This window comes from Zootoca vivipara, chromosome 2 (genome assembly GCF_965207765.1).
Source record: "Zootoca vivipara chromosome 2, rZooViv2.hap1.1, whole genome shotgun sequence".
Classification (NCBI taxonomy): domain Eukaryota; kingdom Metazoa; phylum Chordata; class Lepidosauria; order Squamata; family Lacertidae; genus Zootoca; species Zootoca vivipara.
This window is the reverse complement of record NC_142584.1, coordinates 7440192-7465288: the sequence shown is the minus strand read 5'-3', so window position 1 is coordinate 7465288 and position 25097 is coordinate 7440192. Positions and strand designations below refer to the sequence as shown.

Sequence of the window (25097 nt, the reverse complement as noted above, 5' to 3'; positions counted from 1 at the left end):
ATGTGAATTACAGGGGATCTGGATGAGGAATGCCATTGTATCATTGTCATTTGACGGGGGCTCAATGTGCTGAGCAGGACAACACTATAACAATCCTATAAGTTGGTCTTTAAGGTGCTACTGAAGGAATTTTTTTATTTTACTTCGACCCAGACCAACACGGCTACCTACCTGTAACCAATCCTATACCTGTCTACTCAGAAGCAAGCCCCTTTAATTTCCATGGTGCTTATTCCCAGGTAATTCTGTACAGGAGTGCAGCCTAAGTGACTTGTTATGGAGCGGGAAACACACATCTACTAAACATTTCTCATTCTTAGAGTCTGGTCTGACTCATAACCACTTAACATTTATTGCATTATAAATTTTATAGGCACGATAGAATGATTAGTGTTTAGGAAAGTATGTGTCAATAGGACACATAGAAATGCTAATGGTGTGATGTTTTGCACGCACACCACGCTTGACTAGATTCAAGGGGTTCCGCGTTTGCTGGCTAACGTTTCCTTTTCAGCCAGTTTTGTTCTAGGCCTCGATAACAGCGTAGCGGATGCTGTGTCTCAATTTCAGGAGGAACACTTTTGGGCTCTGGCACTCAGGGCTCAGCTGGAGCCAGAGCATTTTCCCGTGGATCTGTGGGCACTTGGAAGCACACCATGATACAGGGAGTATGACAATCCATTCCATGCGTAACCCAGGGCTTGGGCTTCCTTTGAAACATTTAGACTGCAAGTGGAGCAGGCCTGGGTCACATAGGATGAGGATGTTCTGCAATACCTTGTCTCCCTTAAGGAACTAGGGTTAGCCATCAAGACCTGCCCTTTGCAATGACTTCCATGTACAGTGGTGCCTCAACTTACGAATTTAATCCATTCCAAAGGCACCTTCGTAATTTGAAAATTTTGTAAGTCGAAAAATGCCATTGGAAATGCGATTTCCCATAGGAATGCATTGGAAATGGAAAAATTCATAAGTCGAGGCAACCCTATCTAAAAATTCGTAAGTCGAAAAATCCCTATCTAAAACTTACCCCCATTCGTAAGTCAAAAAATTCAGTTGCCGAGTCATTTGTAAGTCGAGGTACCACTGTACTCAGGCTGCTGGAGGGTTGGCAATGGTACCACTCTCCAGCCCCATACACTAGGAGACCAATTGCATGTTACCTCTTTAGGGACATATGGGGAGTACTGGACACCATCTGCTGGTCAAAATATGAGACCAAGCTTTTTCGTGTGGCCTACTCTCTCTTATTTTGTTGGGCTCTCCAAGTTGGGGAGTGCATGGCCAGCTCTCCTGCTGTCCCTACTCATACTAAGTGATCTACAGCTTGCTAAGATTTCCCTCAGGGTGTGGATCCAGGTTTCCAAGACCAACCACTTTGGCAAGGGGGGGGGCAGTGTGCTGTCTATGAAAGCCTCTCCTCATGCTGAAGTTTGCCCTGTGGCCAACACCAGGAGGTTTCTGGCCAGAAGGCCCACAGGCCACAGGCCCTGCCTCATCTACACCAATGGAGCTCATTTAACAAAGAATCAATTCACAGGAGTTCTGAGGAAGGCTCTCCTCACCTGCAGTGATAACTGCATGGATTATGCTGCCCATTTGTTCCAAAGTGGGGCATCCACCACAGCTTTCAGGTGGAGGCGCTCCTCCACATACAAGAGTTAGATTAGACCTGGAATAGCCTCAATACTTAATCCTTCCTGTTGATGGGCTTGTTTCAGGTGAGGCACTCAAGGGAGTGTGGATCTGAGGCCACAACATTGAGCATTGAGCATTGAGCACTGGGCACTGCTATGTTGTAAATTGACACGGTGGGGCAAACACCCTAGTTTGGACATATAACATGGCTTGGCTGGTATGATGGATGGCTTGATGCCTTGACTGACATCTCACATCACAGTGGTGGGCCTGTTGGATGCTCAAATCATTCAGTCCGGAGTGCAGGAAATTGACCTCACCATTGCAACAGCAGTGGACTTTGAGCCACTGCATGTAACACACTCACTAGTGACAATGGTGCGATCAGAACGTCTGGAATGACAGAACTGTTGGGGAGCCACGGAACTAGTACAGGTCAACCATGCATGGAAGAAACTTCACAGGGCAATGCAGCACATGATGTTGCAACTGGGAGGCTGGGTGATTTGGCACCCTGGAATCATATCTGACAACAGGGCGCTGTGCCATGGAATCAAGGTATCCTGTTAAGGGGATCCAGGGGGAGGAGCTTCTGTCCAGATGCCCAGACAGGGGCTTATGGGCTAAAGCACTCACAAAATGGTGGTCTTGGGGAGTTGCCCCAATTTGATGAACGTCATAGGGTGGTTCTTAACCTTGATTAATCTGCCAAATAATCAACCAGCAGCGGGTTGGTTGATACTAGATACACACCCAATGCCTGTGCCAAAACCTGCTGACATCTGTAATCAACAACAACAACAACAAATTTATTATTTTTACCCTGCCCACCTGGCTGGGTTTCCCCAGCCACTCTGGGCAGCTCCCAACAGAGGACTAAAAACAGAACAAAACTTCAAACATTAAAAACTTCCCCAAACAGGGCTCCCTTCAGATGTCTTCTAAAAGTCAGATAGTTGTTTGTATCCTTGACATCTGATGGGAGGGCGTTCCACAAGGCGGGCACCACCACCAAGAAGGCCCTCTGCCTTGTTCCCTGTAACCTCACATCTTGCAGGGAGGGAACCACCAGAAGGCCGTCGGCGCTGGACCTCGGTGTCTGGGCTGGACAATGGGGGTTGTATTGTGTTCATTGCATTTTCACCATGCCTTAGTTCCGCCACCCATGACTCAACTGTGCCTGAACCCACAATGAATGATGATGTACCATACATGATTCAGTTCAATTGCTTTTGATTTATGTGTCCTTTCCAGGGATTTTAATTAATACAGATAGCCCAGAGCACGTGCACAACTCTATTTGAGCTGAAAAGACATGTCAAGAGCATTATTACATTTGACATGAGGCCAACATGTTGCAAGACACTTCTCTGCTGCTGCTATTGTAAGCCAGTCTTTCCAGCTGAGTCCATGTGCCCATGCTCAAGCCTTCAATCCTTAGAGTCGAATATTCTCCCCATATTATAGTCGGTATGCTTCTGAATACGATTCGCCAGAAACTGCAGAGGGAGAGAAGGTGCTCTTGAGCTCAGATCCTGCTTGCAGGCTTCTCCTATGCACCTGGTTGGTCACTGTGAGAAAAACCTCCACTTTCTTCTCACCACCCATTATTATATACACCTCTATCATGCATCCCAGTTTATCTCCTGTTTTCTAAACTAAAAAGCCATAGAACATTGCTGCATTTTCTCATAGTGGAATTGCTCCAGTCCTTTAATCTTTATAGAACCACATTAAATAATGTTAAGTTGATGGTTTGTCTCATGGCCAGGTTCAAAAGTTTTGACATAAGACTAATTCCTTAAACCCCTTAATTCCTTAATTTGGGCTTGCTGATGGTCTTTCCCCCATCTAGTTAAAGGCGAGGATTTGAGCATCCTCTAGCTCTTTTTTTTTTTTGCTTTTCTTTTTTTTAAAGAGGGGCCATGTGTAGAAATACTCGCAACATAAGGTTATGTGGAAGCCTCAAGAAGCGCAGAGGATGTTGTTCCACAGGTTTATGCTCCTACAGCAGCAGTTTCTCTCTCCGTCTTTGCCTAAAGGAACAATTACTGTTTATATCAACGAATAAATAAAACAAGGGGAAACAGGAAAGCTGGACAGAATTCAGCCCCACAAAATTGCTACTTGACACCTCCTGGTTTAACAGCTCACAGTGTGCTCAGTACATCCCAGTTGTTTTCCACAACACTAAATCACCCAGGTACCTTGTTTGTGTCAGGGAAAATTATAATGATGATGTTCCCTGCAGGAACGTGAGCGCCACAGAAAATGGCACACATCTGGATTTTGTGAAATTCCCTGATATAGAACAGTGCGATGCAACAGTGAGCTCAGAAGATGCAGAGATCCATACCCCTCCAGTCTGTCCAATATGACAGGCATTTTCCATGTGTGTGTATAATATAGCCTGTCCTCTTTCTCTACAGCCATAGGCCTTACATACCTCTTTCTGTATCTGTTCATCTGTTTGTGGCTTCAAACTATAACTGATTAATCAGTCAAGATAATGGATTAAAATACTTCTGATCGACTAAACAGGTGCCCTTGGTTAATCTGGAAACAGAGATTAAAACAACAGTTCCTTATTTTAATAATACAGCAACTTATCAAAATGGTAGACTGCCACCCTAAGAAAAACGTATTCCCATTTCTCTGGCACACATAATGGGAAGACTTCTTCTAAACTGTTGTGTGTTTGCATTATCTAAAACAGAGGTGGGGAACTCCAGGACTGGGAACTAAATTTTGCCCTCCCAGCCTTTCTGTTTGGCCCTCAGGAGACAAACCAGACATGCCCCATGCCCACTGTGAGTGCTTTTGCCTGGCTGGACTGTATAGATTCTGTATGAATTCTTATTAGACCTTTAGCTTAGCTTGGTGGAAGATATGTGAGTATGTATGTAGTGGAGAGCATAGAAACCTATGTTTCTACAAGGCCATAATTTAGTTTACTAAATTAATATTTATTAATTTAATTAATATTTAATATTTTAAAAAATATTTAAAAAATTTCCTTCCAGTAGCACCTTAGAGACCAACTAAGTTTGTCATTGGTATGAGCTTTCGTGTGCATGCACACTTCTTCAGATACACTGAAACTGTTACACTGAAACAGATACACAGTGTATCTGTTTCAGTGTATCTGTTCCTGAAACTGTTTCAGTGTACCTGAAGAAGTGTGCATGCACACGAAAGCTCATACCAATGACAAACTTAGTTTGTCTCTAAGGTTCTACTGGAAGGATTTTTTTTGTTTGTTTCTACTACGTCAGACCAACACGGCTACCTACCTGTAATTAGTTTACTGTGTTAAGAAAACAGTCATAGCCATTGACCCACCCACGTTTGCTTCTGGCCCCACCCAGAAGGGGTCCCAGGAAGAAATGTGGCCCTTGGTCTGAAAAAGATTCCTTACTTTTGATCCAAAAACAAGTAAAAGTATGCTGCTCTTCTCGTTCTTCTTCTATGTGGTTTCACTAATATGCAAATTTATGCAGATTTGCATGATGAATTAATTGACTAGTTGACAAAAAAACTTGTATGGTTAATAAACTGAGATTTCTTTAATCAGCCCAAGTGTCTTATATATCTTAAACACTTTTAATTTGCAAATGCCATTATCATCTTTATGATGGTTTACATCAATTACTCTGTTTCCCATTTTTTTCAGGGAAGGAGCTGGGAACAAGAGAACATGGGTAGCTCAAAGAATCTAGGGAAGAGATGTCTCCTGGGTCTCTCTACCCTTTGACCCAGGGATGGTGAGCCTGTGCCTTTAATAATTCTGTAGAAGATTAAGAAATTTCCTCATCAGCACTCAGATAATGATCTGAGAGTAGGTGATGCTGCTGCGTTGTTAAAACTAGTTACTGCCTGGCTAGGAGGCTGCCTTAATAGGACAAAGACTGCAGAGACCCAGGTAAGCTGCGTGAGTTTTCTGAGCCTTCTGGGGCAGGGGGAGAGAATTCTAAATATATTTTAAAAGTGAAGGGGATGGGATTACATAATATAGCTTTGTGGCCTAGGAGGGAATGCCTAATGGCATGAAATGCATTGTTACATTTCCTCTTCCACACATCTTATTAAAGGAATCAAAGCTTTTACTAAGGTTTTAATGAAACTTCTCTGTAGACTGCAGATCCTCAGGCTGGTCCCCAAGCAGAAAGCCGGAGACAACAGAAAGCATCCCTCCGAATTGCGTGCAGTGCTTTTAGGTTGTACGCATCCAGCTCTTTCCTTCACCCATTATTCGTTTGAAGCCTGGCCACACTGTGGGAGAAGTCAAATTAGAACTAGTCTTGCTGGCAGATGACTCACATGCGCCCGCAGGCTAGGAGAAGAGCAGGAAAGGAAAACCACCTAGTTAATTAAATTGCACCGGGATACTCAAACCACCTAGTTAATTAAAGAGCAAAATATATGTCAGGAGGCCTAGTTTGGCCAGAATCAAGGAGCCTATACACTTCCAGAGTTAACGCTAAATATATGAATGAATGAAGCTGTTCATTAAGCGCCATGTTCCCAATTATGTGAATGATGCTCCTCTGTATTTGGGGGGAATCCTTGCGGATTTGGTATAGTTTTTGCAGCAGCTGAAGCCCCCCACTTGCTTCAATTTCATCACAATGACTAGGAATCTTGGAATGATGCACTAAGGCTTGTAAGCAGAAGAGTTCTACAGCCTTTGAAGGGATAGTACTGAGACTTTCACAATAAGGAAGCCTTTGCCTTTCCCTTTGCCTTCATCGCTATATCCTTTACCCGGTGGAAGCATACGTGAAAAGTCCTGTTTACTACTTGAGTTGGAAGCACTTCTTGCCTGAGCTTGTAATGGGTTCTTTACAGTCCAGTAGGAAATACACTAAATATATTACTTCTGGTAAATGAGCCATGATAGCTGTCAGAGGACCATGAAAATTTGTGCCCCAGACTTTTTAGACTCGTCTACCCATGTGCTATCTGAAACCAAAGGGGCGCATTGGTTGCCAGGTGTGAAATATATTTGCATTATTTCCAGCTCTCCTACCCCCCCCCCCCTCCCGGGCAAATGTGTTGCACATTTGACTTCATAAGAGGAACTCCCCCAAAATGAGTGGACTGGCTAAAGAAGGTTGGGCAGGAAAATGGAGAGGATCTAATCTCTCCAGTATGTTTGAGAGTTGTCCAAAGCCACAATATTAGAAGCCCAGTTACAATGTAACCCACAGCTCAGGAAATATACGAGCATGGCCAAAAGGGTGGCACCATAGTTAACAAACAGATCTAAGAAGGCTTCCTTCTGAAATGGAAGTATTGGCCAAATAAGGAGGGTATAAGAGTATAAGTAAAAACAAAATTAAAAAAAATTCTTCAGATATCTGAAGAAGTGTGAATGCACACGAAAGCTCATGCCTATGACAAACTTAGTTGGTCTCTAAGGTGCGACTGGAAGGATTTTTTTGTTTTGACTGCGTCAGACCAACACGGTTACCTACCTATAACCAGTATAAGTAAGTTACTATTACACTGGATATAGGTGCAACTTGACTCTACAAGTGTTTGTGCGAAAGAACTGCTATTTGCACATCTCAGCTACTGTCTATGCAGATTGTACACTCATTGATCATTCCCCATGAATTACTTACATAAGTGCAGGCATAGGTAAACGCTGCCCCTCCAGATGTTTGGGACTGCAATTCCCATCACCCCTGACCACTGGTCCTGTTAGCTAGGGATGATGGGAATTGTAGTCCCAAACATCTGGTGGCCGGACTTTGCCTATGCCAGCATAAGTGTATGGCTCCACTGTTACACAGGCACACAGATTGTACACGTGTTGGATGTAATGTGTGATTTACCAGAAATAAATTTCATTCGGTACAATGGGACTTACTCTGGGGTAATTGAGTTTAGGACTGCAACCCGGTCTAGTTATTTGAATGGAACAGTATGGAATAATTTGGAAGGCTTGGCGAGTGCCTCGAGCTAAAACTGCACCCCTTACCATGATACATGCACTGCCTTCTAATAAGTTTGTGCTCCATAAAAGAGACTGAGTCATGGTTTTGAAATGATTGGCAAAGGTAAAGTGCTGCTGGGGTTTAGAGAGCATAGAAGTACCATGTGTAGGTGGTGATTGGTGCTGAGGGAGCAGCGATCTCATCATTATATTTTGATGAGCAGACTCATGGCCTCTTCTATATTGTAAATGCCTGGCTGGATTGTTGTCTTTGATCTGGATGTGCTGTCAAATGGCTTTGGACAGGGGTGCCCACCGCCACAACGTGGATGTGTGATGTCACACGCACACACCTGGACGTAGTGCACGTGATCTCATGCCAGTGTGGTGTAGTGGTTAAGAGCAGTGGACTCATAATCTGGTGAACCGGGTTCGCTTCCCCGCTCCTCCACATGGTGACCTTGGGCTAGTCACACTTCTCTGAAGTCTCTCAGCCCCACTCACCTCGCAGAGTGTTTGTTGTGGGGGAGGAAGGGAAAGGAGAATGTTAGCGGCTTTGAGACTCCTTAGGGTAGTGATAAAGTGGGATATCAAATCCAAACTCCTCCTCCTCCTCCTTCTTCTGGCGTGTGTGTGTGATGCATATCCATGTTGCAGCTGGCAGCAGTTCCTCTTCCTCCTCTGTTTGTGCCTTATCTTCTCCAGGAGGAGAGTGAGTGAGCATCATGTATCAGAAGTCTTTGCATGATATGTGGAGACCTTGTAAAGCTGGGTGCACTTTCACTAACCTCTGACATCTGCAAAAATGGACACAGGGCTGGTAGTTGCTTTTAAGAGATTCAGGCATGATAGTGGCATCCCTAGATCAGGGATGGGGAACTTTTAGCACTCCAGATGTTGCTGAACTACATCTTGAATCAGCTCCAACCCGCATGGCCAATGTTCAAGTCCAAAAAAACCCGGTGGTCCAAGGGCCCTCTGCCCTCGTATATTTATAACTTTGGACCCAATGATTTTTGTGTGTGTATACTGTAGTTTTTATTCATTTTCATCTTTAAACTGTTCAACATAGCTGCATTGAGACATATCTTTGTTTTCATTAGAGCGCATGACATGTAACGATTACATAGAAATAAAACAGCAATGAATCCTCAGATAAACGTTTCTGAATATATTAACCTTGCTGACAAAGGTCCGTATAGTTAAAGCTATGGTTTTCCCAGTAGTGATGAATGGAAATGAGAGCTGGACCATAAAGAAGGCTGATCGCCGAAGAATTGATGCTTTTGAATTATGGTGCTGGAGGAGATTCTTGAGAGTCCCACGGACTGCAAGAAAATCAAACCTATCCATTCTGAAGGAAATCAACCCTGAGTGCTCAGTGGAAGGACAGATTGTGAAGCTGAGGCTCCAATACTTTGGCCACCTCATGAGAAGAGAAGAATCCTTGGAAAAGACCCTGATGTTGGGAAAGATTGAGGGCGCTAGGAGAAGGGGACGACAGAGGACGAGATGGTTGGACAGTGTTCTTGCATAATAATAATAATAATAATAATAATAATAATAATAATAATAATAATTTATTACTTATATCCTGCCCTTCTGGCTGGGTTTCCCCAGCCACTCTGGGCGGCTTACAACAGAATATTAGAATACAATCTATTAAACATTCAAAGCTTGCCTAAACAGGGCTGCCTTCGACTACCAACATGAGTCTGACCAAACTGCGGGAGGCAGTGGAAGACAAGGAGTGCCTAATGTGCTCTGGTCCATGGGGTCACAAAGAGTTGGAAATGACTAAATGACTAAACAACAACAACAACAACAACGTGTATTGCTTAGATTTGTGACCATAAGGAAAAGGTATTTTGTATCAATAAACAATTATAATTTATAGGAATGGGGAGGAAGGGAGAAATAAAATATAATATGTACTTCATGCACACTATTTACAGTATACCGTTATGCCGCAGGCCTCTTCATTTATGTAATCAACCAAGTCACACCAGACTGCATAAAAGTTGTCATTTTTTTGGGGGGGGGGCCCTCTTGCTACTTTTAATTTTTTTCCAAACGTGCTGTTGACCAAATTGCATTATACTGTTGGTTCATAATTAATAATTGAAGTGATTTCCATGTCCTGGCAATAGTTGTTCTTGCAGTCATTAATATATGTGTTATGACAAAATATAAAAAAAATCCCTTCCAGTAGCACCTTAGAGACCAACTAAGTTTGTCATTGGTATGAGCTTTCGTGTGCATGCACACTTCTTCAGATACACTGAAACAGTTTCAGAAACAGATACACTGAAACAGATACACTTCATGCACATACCAATGACAAACTTAGTTGGTCTCTAAGGTGCTACTGGAAGGAATTTTTTTTTTGTTTCGACTACGTCAGACCAATACAGCTACCTACCTGTAACTATATGTGTTATGAGTTCTTTGTTTCTAATTTGCAACATATCCTAACTATACAAATTTGGAGCCATTCCTGGAGTCATGGGGACTGTCTGCCTTGTAATCAGAGTGGAATCAAAGAGTGGAATTAATTTACAGTATTTTTGAAAACATTACTTTCATAGGGATGCCATCTATTTCCAAGTTCTCTAAGGCACTCCATTGATTTCCCTTATTGCCAGACATTAGGTCTGTCAATGTTGCTGAGTTGATATGCATTGTAATTGCTGTTTAGATTTGGAGTCCTCATCCTCCAACAGAATTTTTTTTTAATGTGTGGTTTGGCTGATTGAAATATGAATTTGTTAAGTTTTCTTTAGCTTAGCATTTGGGCATATGGGCTGGTGGGATCCAAACTGGTAACATTTGAAATAAAAATAATAATTCTGGAACAAGCATTATTTTAGATGCAGCCAGTTGGTCTATGATAGAAAATTGTATTTTGTTCCAGCATCATATTTCCATATTTATTGTTTTCCTTACTTTGCTATAATTTATCTGATATATTTTGTTTAAATTATGGGTAACCCGAATGCCTAAGTATCTGAAGCTTTTTCTAGCTCTTGGGATTTGTAATATTTTGGCTAAAGTTTCCTGAAGTTGTGGGGGAGTATGAAAGAACATTATTTCTGATTTTTGAAAAATTACCTTAAGTCCAGAGATATTGAAAAAGGTCTTCAGTTCTTTACATAATAACTTCCCTGCATAAACTGGGTCTGATGTACATAAAACAATACCATCAACATAAAGTCCCAGAATGTATTCTCACCATTTCCTGCCAGAATTTGGCATATCTCATTGCCAGAGGTTCTAAAATAAAAGCAATTGGTAAAGCTGATAACGGGAAATCTTGTTTTGTACTGTAGCTAAGTTGACATTTTTGTGAATCTGTATTATTTATCCAAATTGTACCAGATGCAAAATCATAAATTATTTCCAATATTCTGACATATTTATGGCCAAATCCATTTTTAATCACTTTGATTAAATACTTTGGCTCAACTTTGTTCCCATCAATGATTTTTAGTAGTGTTTACAGAATACTCATGGAGTTTCCAAAAAGTTTCATTTTTGACATGTGCCAAAAAAACCCCCCACACACCCCAAAAAACAACAACCAAGAGATGTTAAGAAATCTAAAACACTCTGACGTCCAAATTTCACACTCAAAATGGGAAGAATAACACGTACAATTTGCATTTCAAGATTTGGAGAAGTGAAATACTGCAAAAGGTTCAGCAGCTCCTCATAAACTGTCAATGCTTTGCAAACTTTTGCCTTGATATTCTACTGTCATCTGAGATGTTTTTTTTAAAAGAACACAGTCCATACTCTCCTCCTGTTCCCAAATGCAAACTGTATTCAGAGACATATTGCCTCTATACGTTGAGATTTAATGTTGTTGTCTTGGCTAGCAGCTGCTGCCAGGACTAACCTCTATTAATTTATCTAGTGCTTAAAAAAACACAGCATGTAGGGTAATGAATATGACCAAATTCAATTAAGTTAATTATGTACTCCATGAATAAGTACTTTGTTTTGTCTCTCCTGAATAAGATTGTGCCCGTGCCACCTCAATGGGTGGAGGAGCAAAGTAGCACATGGACATCCTCTGGCCATCGTGAAGTTAGGACATTGAGGTTACCATCTCAGCCAGGAAACCAAACTGCTTTGCCAGAACCTCCCAACTCTTGTGCTACATACTTATTTCACAATGCTCCAAAGTTCTTGCTCTTGAACTTCCTGACAGTAAGAGCTGTTCGACAGTGGAATTTGCTGCCAAGAAGTGTGGTGGAGTCTCCTTCTTTGGAGGTCTTTAAGCAGAGGCTTGACAGCCATATGTCAAGAATGCTTTGGTGGTGTCTCCTGCTTGGCAGGGGGTTGGACTGGATGGCCCTTGTGGTCTCTTCCAACTCTATGATTCTATGATTTCCCTGAATTCTTATTTACTGACAATGAACAACTCATAATGTTACAGAAATGTTGCAGAAATGACAGGAGGCAAACCACCTGCTCCCCGCAACAATCCTTTCACGTTTTAGAATGAATGTGAACCACAGTCAACACAACAGGGGCGAAAAAAACACAACTCCTCTGCCGACAAATGTTTGTAAGGAGGGACCAAATAAATAATGGCATGTGGATCTGTTGTCAACAGTCCAGCCACCCATAAATGAAAATTGCATCTTGCTCCAACAATTGAGTTCTCTTTCATTATAAAAAAAATGGGGAGAGGGAAACTCAGATTGAGGCAGAAACAGTTCATCGGCTTGGGAGGTGGGGCAGAGCTGCTACACTACCTTCCCAGCAGGTGGGGAACTGTCGCTTACAGGGAGTGAGAGGGGTGACGTGGAGGTCAGCATGGTGAAAACACACCAGCAGAGACAATCCAGCACGGCTGGAGTACTGTGTCCAGTTCTGGGCACCACAGTTCAAGAAGGATACTGACAAGCTGGAACGTGTCCAGAAGAGGGCAACTAAAATGGTCAAAGGCCTGGAAACGATGCCTTATGAGGAACGGCTTAGGGAGCTGGGTATATTTAGCCTGGAGAAGAGAAGGTTAAGGGGTGATATGATAAAAAGGTAAAGGGACCCCTGACCATTAGGTCCAGTTGTGACCGACTCTGGGGTTGCGCGCTCATCTCGCATTATTGGCCAAGGGAGCCGGCGTATAGCTTCCAGGTCATGGGGCCAGCATGACAAAGCCGCTTCTGGCAAACCAGAGCAGCACATGGAAACGCCGTTTACCTTCCCGCTATAGCGGTTCCTATTTATCTACTTGCATTTTGATGTGCTTTCGAACTGCTAGGTTGGCAGGAGCTGGGACCAAGCAACGGGAGCTCACCCCATCACAGGGATTCAAACCGCCGACCTTCTGATCAGCAAGCCCTAGGCTCAGTGGTTTGCCCACAGCGCCACCTGGGCTTAGGGAGCTGGGTATGTTTAGCCTGGAGAAGAGAAGGTTAAGGGCTGATATGATAGTCATGTTCAAATATATGAAAGGATGTCATATGGAGGAGGGAGAAAGATTGTTTTCTGCTGCTCCAGAGAAGCAGACACGGAGCAATGGATTCAAACTTCAAGAAAGAAGATTCCACCTGAACATTAGGAAGAACTTCCTGACAGTAAGAGCTGTTCGGCAGTGGAATTTGCTACCAAGGAGTGTGGTGGAGTCTCCTTCTTTGGAGGTCTTTAAGCAGAGGCTTGACAGGCATATGTCAATAATGCTTTGATGGTGTTTCCTGCTTGGAAGGGGGTTGGACTGGATGGCCCTTGTGGTCTCTTCCAACTCTATGATTCTATGCTGGCAGTGTGTTTGTCGTGTGCCAACCTCCCCACTGCCTTCCCCCTTCCTCTCAGTAAGCAACAGTGACCCACCTGCCAGGAAGCTACCACCTGGTGAGTGACTTCTGAAATGAGGAAATGGGTAGAAGTCAAGGAGAGTAATGTGTACTATCATGAATTTATGCAGCTTTCCACGCTTGGCTCTTCTGGCAACAGCCAATTGCTTCTCCTTTCTCTGACACTTGGTGTTGATGCTCAGCAATGGTAGTTGTAGTCAAAGGCAGCTGGCAGAACTAGATGGGGGAAGGGTTTAGATGCAGACACCCAGTGCGTAGGGCCTCTTGCTTGACGGGGGAAGTCTTAGTAAACTCTGGCTGATGGGCCAAGGAGATTAAGCATCCTGCCCCTCCTGGAATAGCAATTATAAACCATTGCACTGGGCAAACCTGAATTTTGGCTAGAGGCGATGCCAAGGTTCATACTTCCATGCACAAACATCACACCCAATGTGCATAACAATGTTTGAGTGTGGCATGTGGAGAACCATGCCAGTCAGTTACTACGGGTTGCCATGCCAGTGGGTTACTATTTAAACTCAAATGACTCACACTGTTTCCTTTGCAATGGCTGGATGTTACTTCTCAGCGTTCTACAGTATTGTAGCAAATTGTGTGGCTGTCATTAGAATCATTTGGGCATGGTAAGTAACCCACCACAGGCTCAGGTCCAGAGTCTTTCAGAGTTAGTTCCGGATGTGTTTCTCCCTTCACCTTCTGGAAGAACGAACCCTCGAACAATAGCCAGCCTCTCACCTATGCTCAGTTTCTCAGGGTACAGAAGATAGTTGTAAATGACAGAGGCCACGCTGGCACCAAAGATGGGTCCCAACCAGAAGACCTGTGGAAACAAGGAGATGAAGAGTAAGCTTTGAAAGCAACCATAAGAGTCATATCCCGAAAACTGTGGCAGGGCTTCTAACCATGATTTCAGTTCTATGCACATTTATTTATTCATTTGTTATATCTTTATTTGTTATAAAGTGGCTTGAACGCTTCTCCCCCCCCTCTCATTATTACCTTACAACAAACTTCTGAGGCAGGTTAGTTGGTGGTTGACCCAAGGTCATCTAGTGAACTTCATGGCTGAGTGGGGATTTGAACTCTGCTCTCCCAGGTCCCAGTACAAGCCTCTAACCACTGCGTCAATGGATTGATAGGGCTAGGAAGTCCAATCTGCACCTAAGCCATAGCTGCCAAGTCTCCCGTATTCCCCGGGAAAACCCGTTTTTCCAGCTATTCCCAGCCGAAAAAACAGATTTTTTTTGTTTCCCCCCAGTTCACTTCTGAGCATGCTCCGCCCAGTTCCAAAATGGCGGCAGCGCTACTTCCGGTCTGCTACTTCCGGTCCGGTCCCTTATTTCTCAGGCTGAAACTTGGCAGGTATGACCTAAGCTGGTCAAGATTTTTTATCGAATGGCAGTAAGTGCTCTTCTGTCCAGGTTTCCTGGACACAGTCTTCCCCACAGGAGTTAGATATACTGTTTTTCTGTTTAAATAACATTTTAAAATAAACCTGTGTTCTTCTGGGGTTTTGGTGATGAATTTCCTCTTTTGGGGTGATACATTACGTGGCCGCCCTGTTGCCGACCCACAATTCTAGGATCAATGATGCAATCTAGTCTGGCTAATCGATAGTGTATCATACAAAACTCACCCAGTGAGCCCCACTGAATTTTCCCATTATGACAGCAGGTCCAAAGGATCTAGCTGGATTCAGGGAGCAGCCAGTATAATAAATCTGTAAAAGGCAGAAAAGACATAGGTTTAGATTTGCCGTTCTTCTCAATTTCTTCATATATCCTTTCCCCTCTAGCAGCTAGGATCCCTTCATCAAGCAGTCTATCACAGAATTGTAGAGTTGGAAGAGGCCACATGGATCATCTAGTCCAACCCCCTGCAATTTGGGAATCTTTCATGGGGTTCGAACCCACAACCCTCGGATTAAGAGTCTCATGCTCTACCAACTGAGCTCTCCCCTCCCATCAAGGTGACTTTATCTGGGTATCCAGTCTCCAGGTGCTCCCACACAATGCCGTCTATGAACCCTCCTCAATTAACCTTTTTGCATGATTTTTAAAATCTCTTTTCTAGGGTAGCTGAGTGGGAGGAGTCAGGCAGACTCCTTGGAGGCCCTGCGGAGTGTCCTGCCCCAGCTCGCCCCGGCCCACAGGCAGCTGGCTCCGCCCCGGGCACATGGCAGAAAGAAGAAACTTATTTTCTTAAGTTATGTAACAAACATAACGAATCAATGGTTTATCAAGACAGAAAAGAAACATTACAAAATCTAAAGTATAACTAACTAAACAGAATCAGAACCAAAAATACCAAGGGGTCTCTGTGTGCAGATGATGCAGAAAGCTTTCAAATGAATGCAGAGATGCACCATTGAAATCAAACAAAAGAGAAACCAATGTTTACCATATCAATATACGGATAACATTCTTTGTTATTCTCTGTAGAACTGAAATCAACCTGTGTTTCTCCCAATTCTACTCTGTCATTCTTGATGCTGAATATTCACTTCATCTGAATTTTCAGTATTTTCTTTTTGACTTTGATTATTGACAGTATTTTATTTTATTTTATTATTTTAATACCACCCTCTCACAAAATATTAGGGTGGAACACAGCAATACAAAAGCATTTTTTTAAAAAAAATCTATTAACATGAAACTGGATTTTGGACTTGACAACAGACATGCAATGCTAGTTAACATGGATAATATTCGACTCCTAGCATATAACACTTGACTGTATTTTTTTAGTTGATATGGAACAGCACTTAATATTTTGCTGTATCTGGTAGCTCATGAAGTTTCATTTTTGACGCGTGCCAAAATAAAATTAAAAAACCAAGAGCTGTTAAGAAATCTAAAACACTCCAAGGTCCAAATTTCACACCCAACATGTAAAATTTGCATTTCAAGATTTGGAGAAGTTTGAATTTCAAAGGATGGCTGTGTGCAAGTTTCCTTTTGTTTTGGGAAGTCCAGATTGGGTAGGCTAGCTTTTCCATTTGAACTGAATTGAAAATCTCTCCCATCTCTTCCTCATTCCCTCATCCATGAATTGATGGGAGATTAACTCAGGAGTCAGCAAACATTTTCAGCAGGGGGCCGGTCCACTGTCCCTCAGACCTTGTGGAGAGCCAGACTATCTATCTATCTATCTATCTATCTATCTATCTATCTATCTATCTATCTATCTATCATCTATCTATCTATCAATCATCTATCGACGAATTCCTATGCCCCACAAATAACCCAGAGATGCATTTTAAATAAAAGGAAGCATTCTACTCATGTAAAAAGAAGCTGATTCCTGGACTGTCCGCGGGCCTGATTTAGAAGGTGATTGGGCCGGATCTGGCCCTCAGGCCTTAGTTTGCCTACCCATGGATTAACTTCTCCAGTGGGGAGCCACTTCTGCTTGTGTAGATTACCCACGCAATGTAGAGCCCTGATTTTTCTACAGGACACAGGAAGGCTGTGTGAGTAGTAGAGGTTCCCCGATTCATACATTATCCCTGCTTCTTGTGTAGAGCAAGGTGGATGGTGCCCAGAGGAGAGAGCATGCCTCACTGTTGCTCTTCCACCTCACAGGTGTTGATTAAGCAGAGAGAAGCAGTGCATTCAGTGGCGGAGCAAGTCGATCGGGTGCCTGGGGTGGTGCACGTGCCATGTGCCCGGGGCGGAGCCAGCTGCCTGTGGGCCAGGGCGAGCCGGGGCAGGACACTCCGCAGGGCCTCCAAGGAGTCTGCCTGACTCCTCCCACACAGCTACCCTACAGCTCAGGGTGGTGGTGGTGGGTGGACCATTTGGGGCAGCTCGGAGCCTGCGGGCACCCAAGTCGCCACGTCACTCCCAGGAGAGATGCGTGGCTCGGGTGCGCTGCAGGCCCTGAGGTGAGTGCTGCCCGCCATTTTGTCACCCCTCTCAGTGGTGACACCTGGGGCGGCCCACCCCAACCAGCCCCCTTCCTCTGCCCCCGCTTCCCATCCCTGAGTAACTCCACTGGTTTTTACTGCTGTTGTTCTTTTTTCCTTTTTTGCATTCTACAGATTTTTATTCACTCTCTTCACTTTTGGCATCTCCTGGTCAAGTAAACATTGGAATTCCCTAAAGGCTCCCACTCCAAATATTTAATTTCTTTCTTTATATATAGACTGTATATATAAAAATAGTGTACACACACACACACACACACACACACACACACACACACAAGAGCATTTCTAAATATTTTTTAACTCTAGCCGAAGTCACTTTTCCTACCCTGCCTTCTAGAAACACGTGAACTCATCTGTTTCCAAAACTAGGAAACATCATAACTCGGGCACTTACCCCAATGAGGTGAGCCATGGTGACCGCCAGTCCAATAGACAATGCTGAATTGCCCCTGTTCTCCGCCCTGCGTCTATCAGTGGCAGCGAAGATGCACATGACAACCGAGAAGGTTAGGATGATTTCCACCACCAGTGCCTCACCAGGGTTTGTGCCGTAGCTGAGCTGGTAAAATGGAAGAGATGAATGTGAAAAGAAGAGAAAAGATAAAGTTCTAACATGGAGCATCTCTGTAGCTCTAGGCTGGGTCCTCACAAGCCTCCCTCTAATGCAGTATTCCCCAACCTGGTGCCCTACAGTTGTTGCTCAACTCCAACTCCCATCAGTCCCAGGCAGCATTGCTAATGGAAAGGGATGATGGGAGCTGTAGTCCAATATCTGGAGGGTACCAAGTTGGGGAAGGCTGCTCTAATGGGTGTCTATTGCTGCAATCTTAAGCACACTTACCAGGAGTAAGCCCAATTGAGTTCACTGGGACTTTCTTGTGAGTAAGCACATATATGATTGCACTTTTAGGATGCAATCCTATCCCAAGCTGGGAGTAGATCCCATTGAACACACAGAGGGATTTACTTCTGAGTAAACTGATAGTAAATACAATAGCTCTGTAAGTGTTCTCTGTCTCTCCTGCCAACAACAACAACAACAACAACAACAGTCAGATGGGCCTACTGAGCAATTCTGCCTTAACTGCTAAATCTTCCTTTCTCCAATGAATAACTTTCCCATCTACAAAGCCTCCTTTTGCCAATTTTCTATGTTTTACTGTGGGAGCTGGAAAGCTAGATCAGAAACCTGTTTTGCCCAGGTGACTCTCCCAAGGATCTCCCAAGGATACAGGATCAGAGACGAATGCAGATAGTACTGCTGTTGGTCTGCTTTTCACCCAGGTTTTCCTGCTTTTCCATTGCAACACCACACACACACACACACACACACACACACACACACACACACACACCAACCTTTTTTCTCTCCACATGGGACAAAAAAAAACCATTTGGGAAAACTGGATCCCAAAGTGACCAACCTAAAGCAAAACCATATTCTCAGTTAGCAGCCTCTGCTTACAGCTTATCCACGCTTCCTCTTGACCCACTGCTTTTCCTTAGGGAAACCACAACTTGAGTTTTATCCAGATTGACATTTGCTCTGATTTAGAGCTAAAAAAATGGGTTTTCCCGAGAAAGGAGTGGGAAACCGCTTGGACACATGCTTTCTGGGCATGAGACAAGTGGAAGTCGTGGATGAGCCCTTAAGTCTCTCATGGAAGCAGATGACTGTCTACAGCATGAAAGTCCTTGACAAGATCTTGTGGTAATCTGTTGTGCAATGTTGATGCAGCCAGTGTTCCATATTGTAATCCAGGAATACACATTAGATAGAATCATCCCATGCTGGTTTTCTACAGGTTCCTTCATTTGTCTAATTCCGAAGGCTAGGAGTCACTTGTGCAAGATTCTTCTTCTTCATCTTCTTTTTACAAAGTAAAAATGAAATAAAAAAATGTGCACCCCACCCCCCAAACCATTCCATTGTAACTATCCAACCACCCAAAATTTCAACATCTCTTACGATGGCTTGATCCCTTTCCATTTTAACAGTACAAATTCTACAAATACCTTCCAGATTTCCTCAAAATCATAACTCCTGCATATTCCCCGTCTTACTTTAATAGCACACGTTAATTTATCATTAATACAGTGGTATACCTCTGGTTAAGAACTTAATTTGTTCTGGAGGTCCGTTCTTAACCTGAAACTGTTCTTAACCTGAGGTACCACTTTAGCTAATGGGGCCTCCTGCTGCTGCCGCACCTCCGCCGCACGATTTCTGTTCTCATCCTGAAGCAAAGTTCTTAACCTGGGGTACTATTTCTGGGTTAGCGGCGTCTGTAACCTGAAGCATCTGTAATCTGAAATGTCTGTAACCCGAGGTAGCTATATGCAACACCTCTTTATATCATTCTTCCATTTTATATTCCCCTTCCCCTTCCAAGTTATAATAATTCATGCAGCTGTCAATAAATATGTGAGCAAGTCGTTCATAGTCTGCGAACCTTCCACCCCATGATAAATCGATAACAATGCTACCTCTGGACTTTCAGTCAGCTTTAACCAAGTGATTTCTGTTATCTCCTTAAACACCCTTTGCCAAAAAAATGGTACATATTTACACCGCCACATCACATGTGAACATGTCCCAGTCTCCTAGCATCCCCTCCAACATGACACTGAATATTCCTTGTTTATTTGATTTAATCATATTGGTGTTAAATACCATCTCCATACTAAATCTATAGTAATTTTCTTTTGTCTTATAGACAAACTGCGTTCTCCCATATTTCTCTCCAGCTTTGACTATTAATGCCCTGTTGTCTCCTTTTCACACACCTCTTTTAATTGATCTTGTTGATCCTTCATTTTTACTAATATTTTATGAATTTCACTAGTTTCCCCTTTTTTCTTCTTTATCTCCCCTTTTTATAATCATTTCCCCCAAATTTTATATATTCTTTGCATTTCTTGTTTTCCCTTAACCACATCTTTGTCCATTGCTCAAGTTGTATACAGTTAAACCAAGTTATTTTACTTCCTGTTAGAGCTCCTCTTTATTTGTTCTTTGCTTCTCATTTTCTCCACCCACTCCTTAATTTTAAATATTTTCTTCTCTTTAGCTTCTTTTTCAATTTCCTTTTCTAAATTTACTGGGAGGTCTTTTAGCATCACCACCAGAGTTAGTGGGGGATTTTCTGGTGTCAGTTTTCCTTTATATTTCGCCCATATCTCTATGATGTTTCTTAATGAGGGATTTTCAATATTCTGCCACCATTGCCTATTTGGTTTGAAAAAAAATATTCACTGACATCTCCCTCATTTCCTGTGCACCATTCTAGAACCATTCTAACTCTCCTTGTTCTGTTATCCTGTCTATGATATATCTTAACTGATTTGCTATATAATATAACTTTATGTTGGGGAGACCCAGGCCAACTGTTTTCAGGGGTTTATACCAGGCATCCCAAACTTCAGCCCTCCAGATGTTTTGGACTACAATTCCCATCTTCCCCAACCACTGGTCCTGTTAGCTAGGGATCATGGGAGTTGTAGGCCAAAACATCTGGAGGGCTGCAGTTTGGGGATGCCTGGTTTAAACCATCTTATTTTATTAATTCTAGGTTTCTTATCCCCATTACGAAATTTATTAGTCATACTTTCCCATCCCTTTATCTCTGTCTCCAATATCATAATTGGTAACATTATAAATAAATAAATAAAATCTACTTGTGCAAGATTCTGTTGATCAATCATTTCTTTGACAATGGAAGAACTTACGTCATTGAGGGCTAATGTATCGCGGACGTCTTTGGGTGTCACGGAGTAGAGGATTCCTGCACCTGTGATGGCTCCCAACAGCTGTAACACCACATAGAGCACCGAGCGGACGAGAGAGATCTGGTTCCCTACAAAGTAGGCGATGGTCACTGCTGGGTTGACGTGCGTGCCGCTGACATGACCAAATGCTTGAACCAAGGTGCCGATGGTGAGGCCAAAGGCGAAGGAGATCTGAAGGACACTGGGCACCTGTAAGGGCCACTTGAAGGCTGAGCCCAGGGCAATGAAAATGAAGATCACGGTGGCTACAAATTCACAGGCAAGAGCCTGGGTAAACTTGATTGTGAACAGTTCCTGTTGCCTTCGTGGTGGAGCCGCCGCCGCCGCCGCCATTGCGAGATCAGAGAGGAGGCACGAGCAGTGGAGATGATGAGGTGGAAAGTTATCCTGCCTTGTAGGCAGGGACTGGTGTAAAGCGTAGGGCCGTGCACACATTTATAAGGGACTCATTTAGTGGTGTGTGGGTGGAGCCAACAAAACCAGTCAGTCATCCTGAATTCTCCTTTGGAATTGGAAGCATTTCGAGGATAACATGACCAGAGCCTTTTTTCAACATTAAAGTGAAGGCCCCGACACTTTGGGGCGTGTGAGTGTGATTTCCTCTCATTCTCCTCAAAGCAGTAAGTTTCTGTGGAATGCCTTTGGACATTTATTTTTCTTCCTTTATTTCCCATTGTGTGGGAGGTGGTATTTCACACATTTTATTTTGAGAACATGCACAGGCATGCTTATTAGTTTATTAAGCATATTTATAACCCACCCATCATCAACATGGATACCAGTGTGAGGCTCAAAACAGTTTTTTTTAATTAAAAAAAATCAACCCAAATGATGCACACTAAATTAAAATCCTGTGTGCATGTGCATGTATATATATGGCTGGACTAGCTCACAACTACTCAGTGAAGACCCAATGGTATTAATGGGCATGACTAATTTGGTTTCATCAATGTCAGTGGGTCTACTCTAAGTAGGAGTAACTTGGAAACTGCCCCTCTATTTTAAATATGAGCTATTTGGTGTATATTCTTTCCTTTTAATGTTTTTTAGTTTGTGGTTTGTACTGCACTCTGATGTTAGAGACAGGGGGCTGGGAATGTTGAGGGACTCAAAAGGATTCCTTCAAAACACATTCTCTGTACCCTTTTTGGTGTTTGTTTGCCTATTCACAACCTTTGTTTCTTCCTTTTCCTGCAGCTCCTATGCCATTCCCTCTCGTTCCCTGAGTGACACCTCCAGATGTCATAAATACACATATTTTATGATATCACATAGCCCATCAGATCTTGCTAAATGATGTTGTCAACAAGGCAATTCAGTTAGACAGCAGAAACTCTGGAAGTGAACTGCAAACATTTTCTTTCTTTTCTCACAGCTCCCCCCACGCCCCACAATTACTTTTAACACCAGAGGGTAAAAATGTTGGCACTGAAATCTCGCTTAAAGCAGCATTCACAGCAAAGCAGGTTATTCGTTTTCCAGGGAAATATTTAATAAATTTTGAGGGAAACTAAAAAGTTTATGTTAAGAGCAGCAGATTTCATGGAGAGGCTCCTTACATCCCAAGGTTGTTACTAGATTTTGCCTACTGTAAAATTCTCACCCAAAACATCTCAGGATTCTTGAAGACAACTAAAAGTGATTTTTTTAAAAAAGAAATGTAACAATATTTTGTTTTGAGGAGAATGAGTTTCCACACATTCATCTCTGAGTGGTCATAATTTTCCCAGATTGTCCCAATCATGTTATTTTGGGGAAATAATGGTTGTCCATAATGGCCATCTTTTCCCCACACAGAATGACACATTCTGCAAAAAATAAAATGGTGGTCAATAGGTGACTGTGAGCTTTCTTTTGAACACCACCTCAAATGGTAGCAAAAATGTAAAAAATGGTGATGGTGGGATCACTCAAAGACATATATGAGTACCAAGGCATGGCATTTTAATGAATGAGACAAGATAGGTGCAAGGGTATAATGAATGAAACATAAAATGAATGTGGCTTTCAGCAACAAAAACAAATGGAGTCCTAACATGGTCCCCCCCCCGCAATTCTTTTTTTGAATGAAACTTTTTGTGAAAGAAATATATGATATAGATGAAGAAAATATTCACTTTAGGTACCTTCCAGTGGAAAGTTGTCCTCCACAAGCCCCACTGAAATGAACACTTAGTTCTTCAACTGCAGGTCCCCAGGTACTGTTAAACATTCATCACCCCCAGCCGTCTTAGCCAAAGGTCATGGATGATGGGATTAGTAGTCCAACAACATATGGAGATCCAAACTGAAGGATTCTGAATTAGATGATGTCTTGTCCCAATGTTATTTTAATAGGAACACAAAAACACCGCACAGAGGTTGCTTCCAGGACATCTGCATGATAGATGTAATGCAATGTACGTGAGCAATTTAAAAGCACCCAGGATGCACATTCATCAGTTTTTTCCCCTACACAACACGCTGATGCAGAGGGTGACGTAAGGCCCCATGACAAGCTCAGGAAGGAGAAATGATGGAGGTGGAGAGCAAAGTGATGGCCTAGAATGAGACAGATGCTCACAACAGCATTTCTGCCTAAATCAGGAAGGGAAAAAAATACTATTTGGAAGCCACGTCCTGGCTACTAATTACTCTTTATTTCTCCCAGTTCCCCATCGTGTTCTTCCACAGCGCTGCAAATGTCCACATCCATATGACCTCTCTCCAATTCCTCCTCTTCTCCAGCTTTCTTCCTCTTGTCTCCAGAACCCTAAAACTGTCTTTCTCCAACGTACTCCTACCTTATTCTCTTCCTCATTCTCCCTCATTCTTCCAAATGCTATCTTTACCCACACCTAATTCCTCTTGCCCTTTCCCCAGTTCCTCTTTTCTCTCTCCTCATCACGAAAATGATATACACAACCTTTCCTTAAGTCATTGCCTACAGACCTTAGTCTCCTCCTTTTTCTGCCCCTGCCTTTAGAACCAACCAATGAAAACAGCACAATGACAGACAACTGCAAAAATAATATAGAAAGCTATAGTGGTTGGAATCCAAGATAGCACTAAGTGAACAGCCCATCAGCACAAAGTTTTCTACCCCTTGCCCCTTAAATCTGCTCTAAAAGTTCCTCCAACCCTGGATTTAGGGGGCTGGCATGGGGCACTCACATAGGGGGGGACAAGGAATCCCATTGTGCTGCTGCTAATTCTTGCACTAGATCAACTATTTAGTTCAATACCACCTACAAAATATCACATTGGGGGTGAGAGGTCCAATTTACTTGGTCAATTTTGGCACATTGTGTCTGCTTCTTCTCATTACATCATTGCACACTTACATATAACCAGGGCTGTGAACCACTGATGACATTTTCAGCTCTGTGTTTTACATGATCAACCGATTAAGAAGAAATACGTATAAAATCAAAAGAAGAGCCTTGCTGAGTCAGACTAAGGTTGACCTAGTCCTAGTCTTGCATCAGACCTAGTCCTGCGCAACCAGATTATTCTAGGAAGCTCAGAAGCAAGGTGTGAGGGCAATAGAATACTCCTACTGTTGCTTCCTGGGAACTGGTATCCAGACATGTGCTGCCATTAAAGATTCATGTCCTGTGTACCCATCTTGGCTCATCGCTGCTGAAAGTTCCAGCCTCTGAAAATGTGTCTAATCCCCTTTCAAAGTTGTCTAAGCTAGCACTTCCTTTATTGTTGATGCATCTGGCCTTATATCTTGATGCATCATGGTAGCTGGCAGTGCCGTGGTATTTGTGGAACTGCTAGTGTGCTCACATAACAATAATAACTCGGACAAAAACCACCCTCTATGTCAAAGCTCCTCTTGGGCTTGAACGTCAAAGTGGCTTATGAGAAAATACAACGAAGAGGTGCATGATAGCAAGTGCTACTGTCCTTTTGGTGGAGAAGAAGGATTTTCACTTTAAATTAGGTCTGTAGCAGGCATTGCATCATTCTCAGGTAAAGTAATAAT

The 25097-nt window shown here is 42.9% G+C and overlaps 1 protein-coding gene across 1 annotated transcript; it reads right to left on the bottom strand.

Moving 5' to 3' along the window:
* Nucleotides 1-525: 525 nt before the first annotated feature.
* LOC118081450 (aquaporin-5-like) lies at nt 526-21486 on the bottom strand. Its single transcript, XM_088664380.1, has 5 exons — nt 21065-21486; nt 17730-17894; nt 14140-14224; nt 13421-13452; nt 526-642 (listed from the first exon to the last, which is right to left on the bottom strand). The coding sequence occupies exons 1-5, from the start codon at nt 21455-21457 to the stop codon at nt 526-528; spliced, it is 792 nt and encodes a 263-aa protein (XP_088520506.1). The 5' UTR covers nt 21458-21486.
* Between the last annotated feature and the right edge of the window lie 3611 nt (nt 21487-25097).

Excerpts from the sequence above, each read along its gene's own strand:
- LOC118081450 (XM_088664380.1), bottom strand. The coding sequence starts at position 21,457 with ATGGCGGCGGCGGCGGCGGCTCCACCACGAAGGCAACAGGAACTGTTC. Across the intron at positions 14,225-17,729 it reads CCATGGCTCACCTCATTGGG|GTCTTCTGGTTGGGACCCAT; the intron begins GTAAGTGCCCGA and ends TTGTTTCCACAG. Across the intron at positions 13,453-14,139 it reads CCCTGAGAAACTGAGCATAG|AAGTCACTCACCAGGTGGTA; the intron begins GTGAGAGGCTGG and ends TCCTCATTTCAG.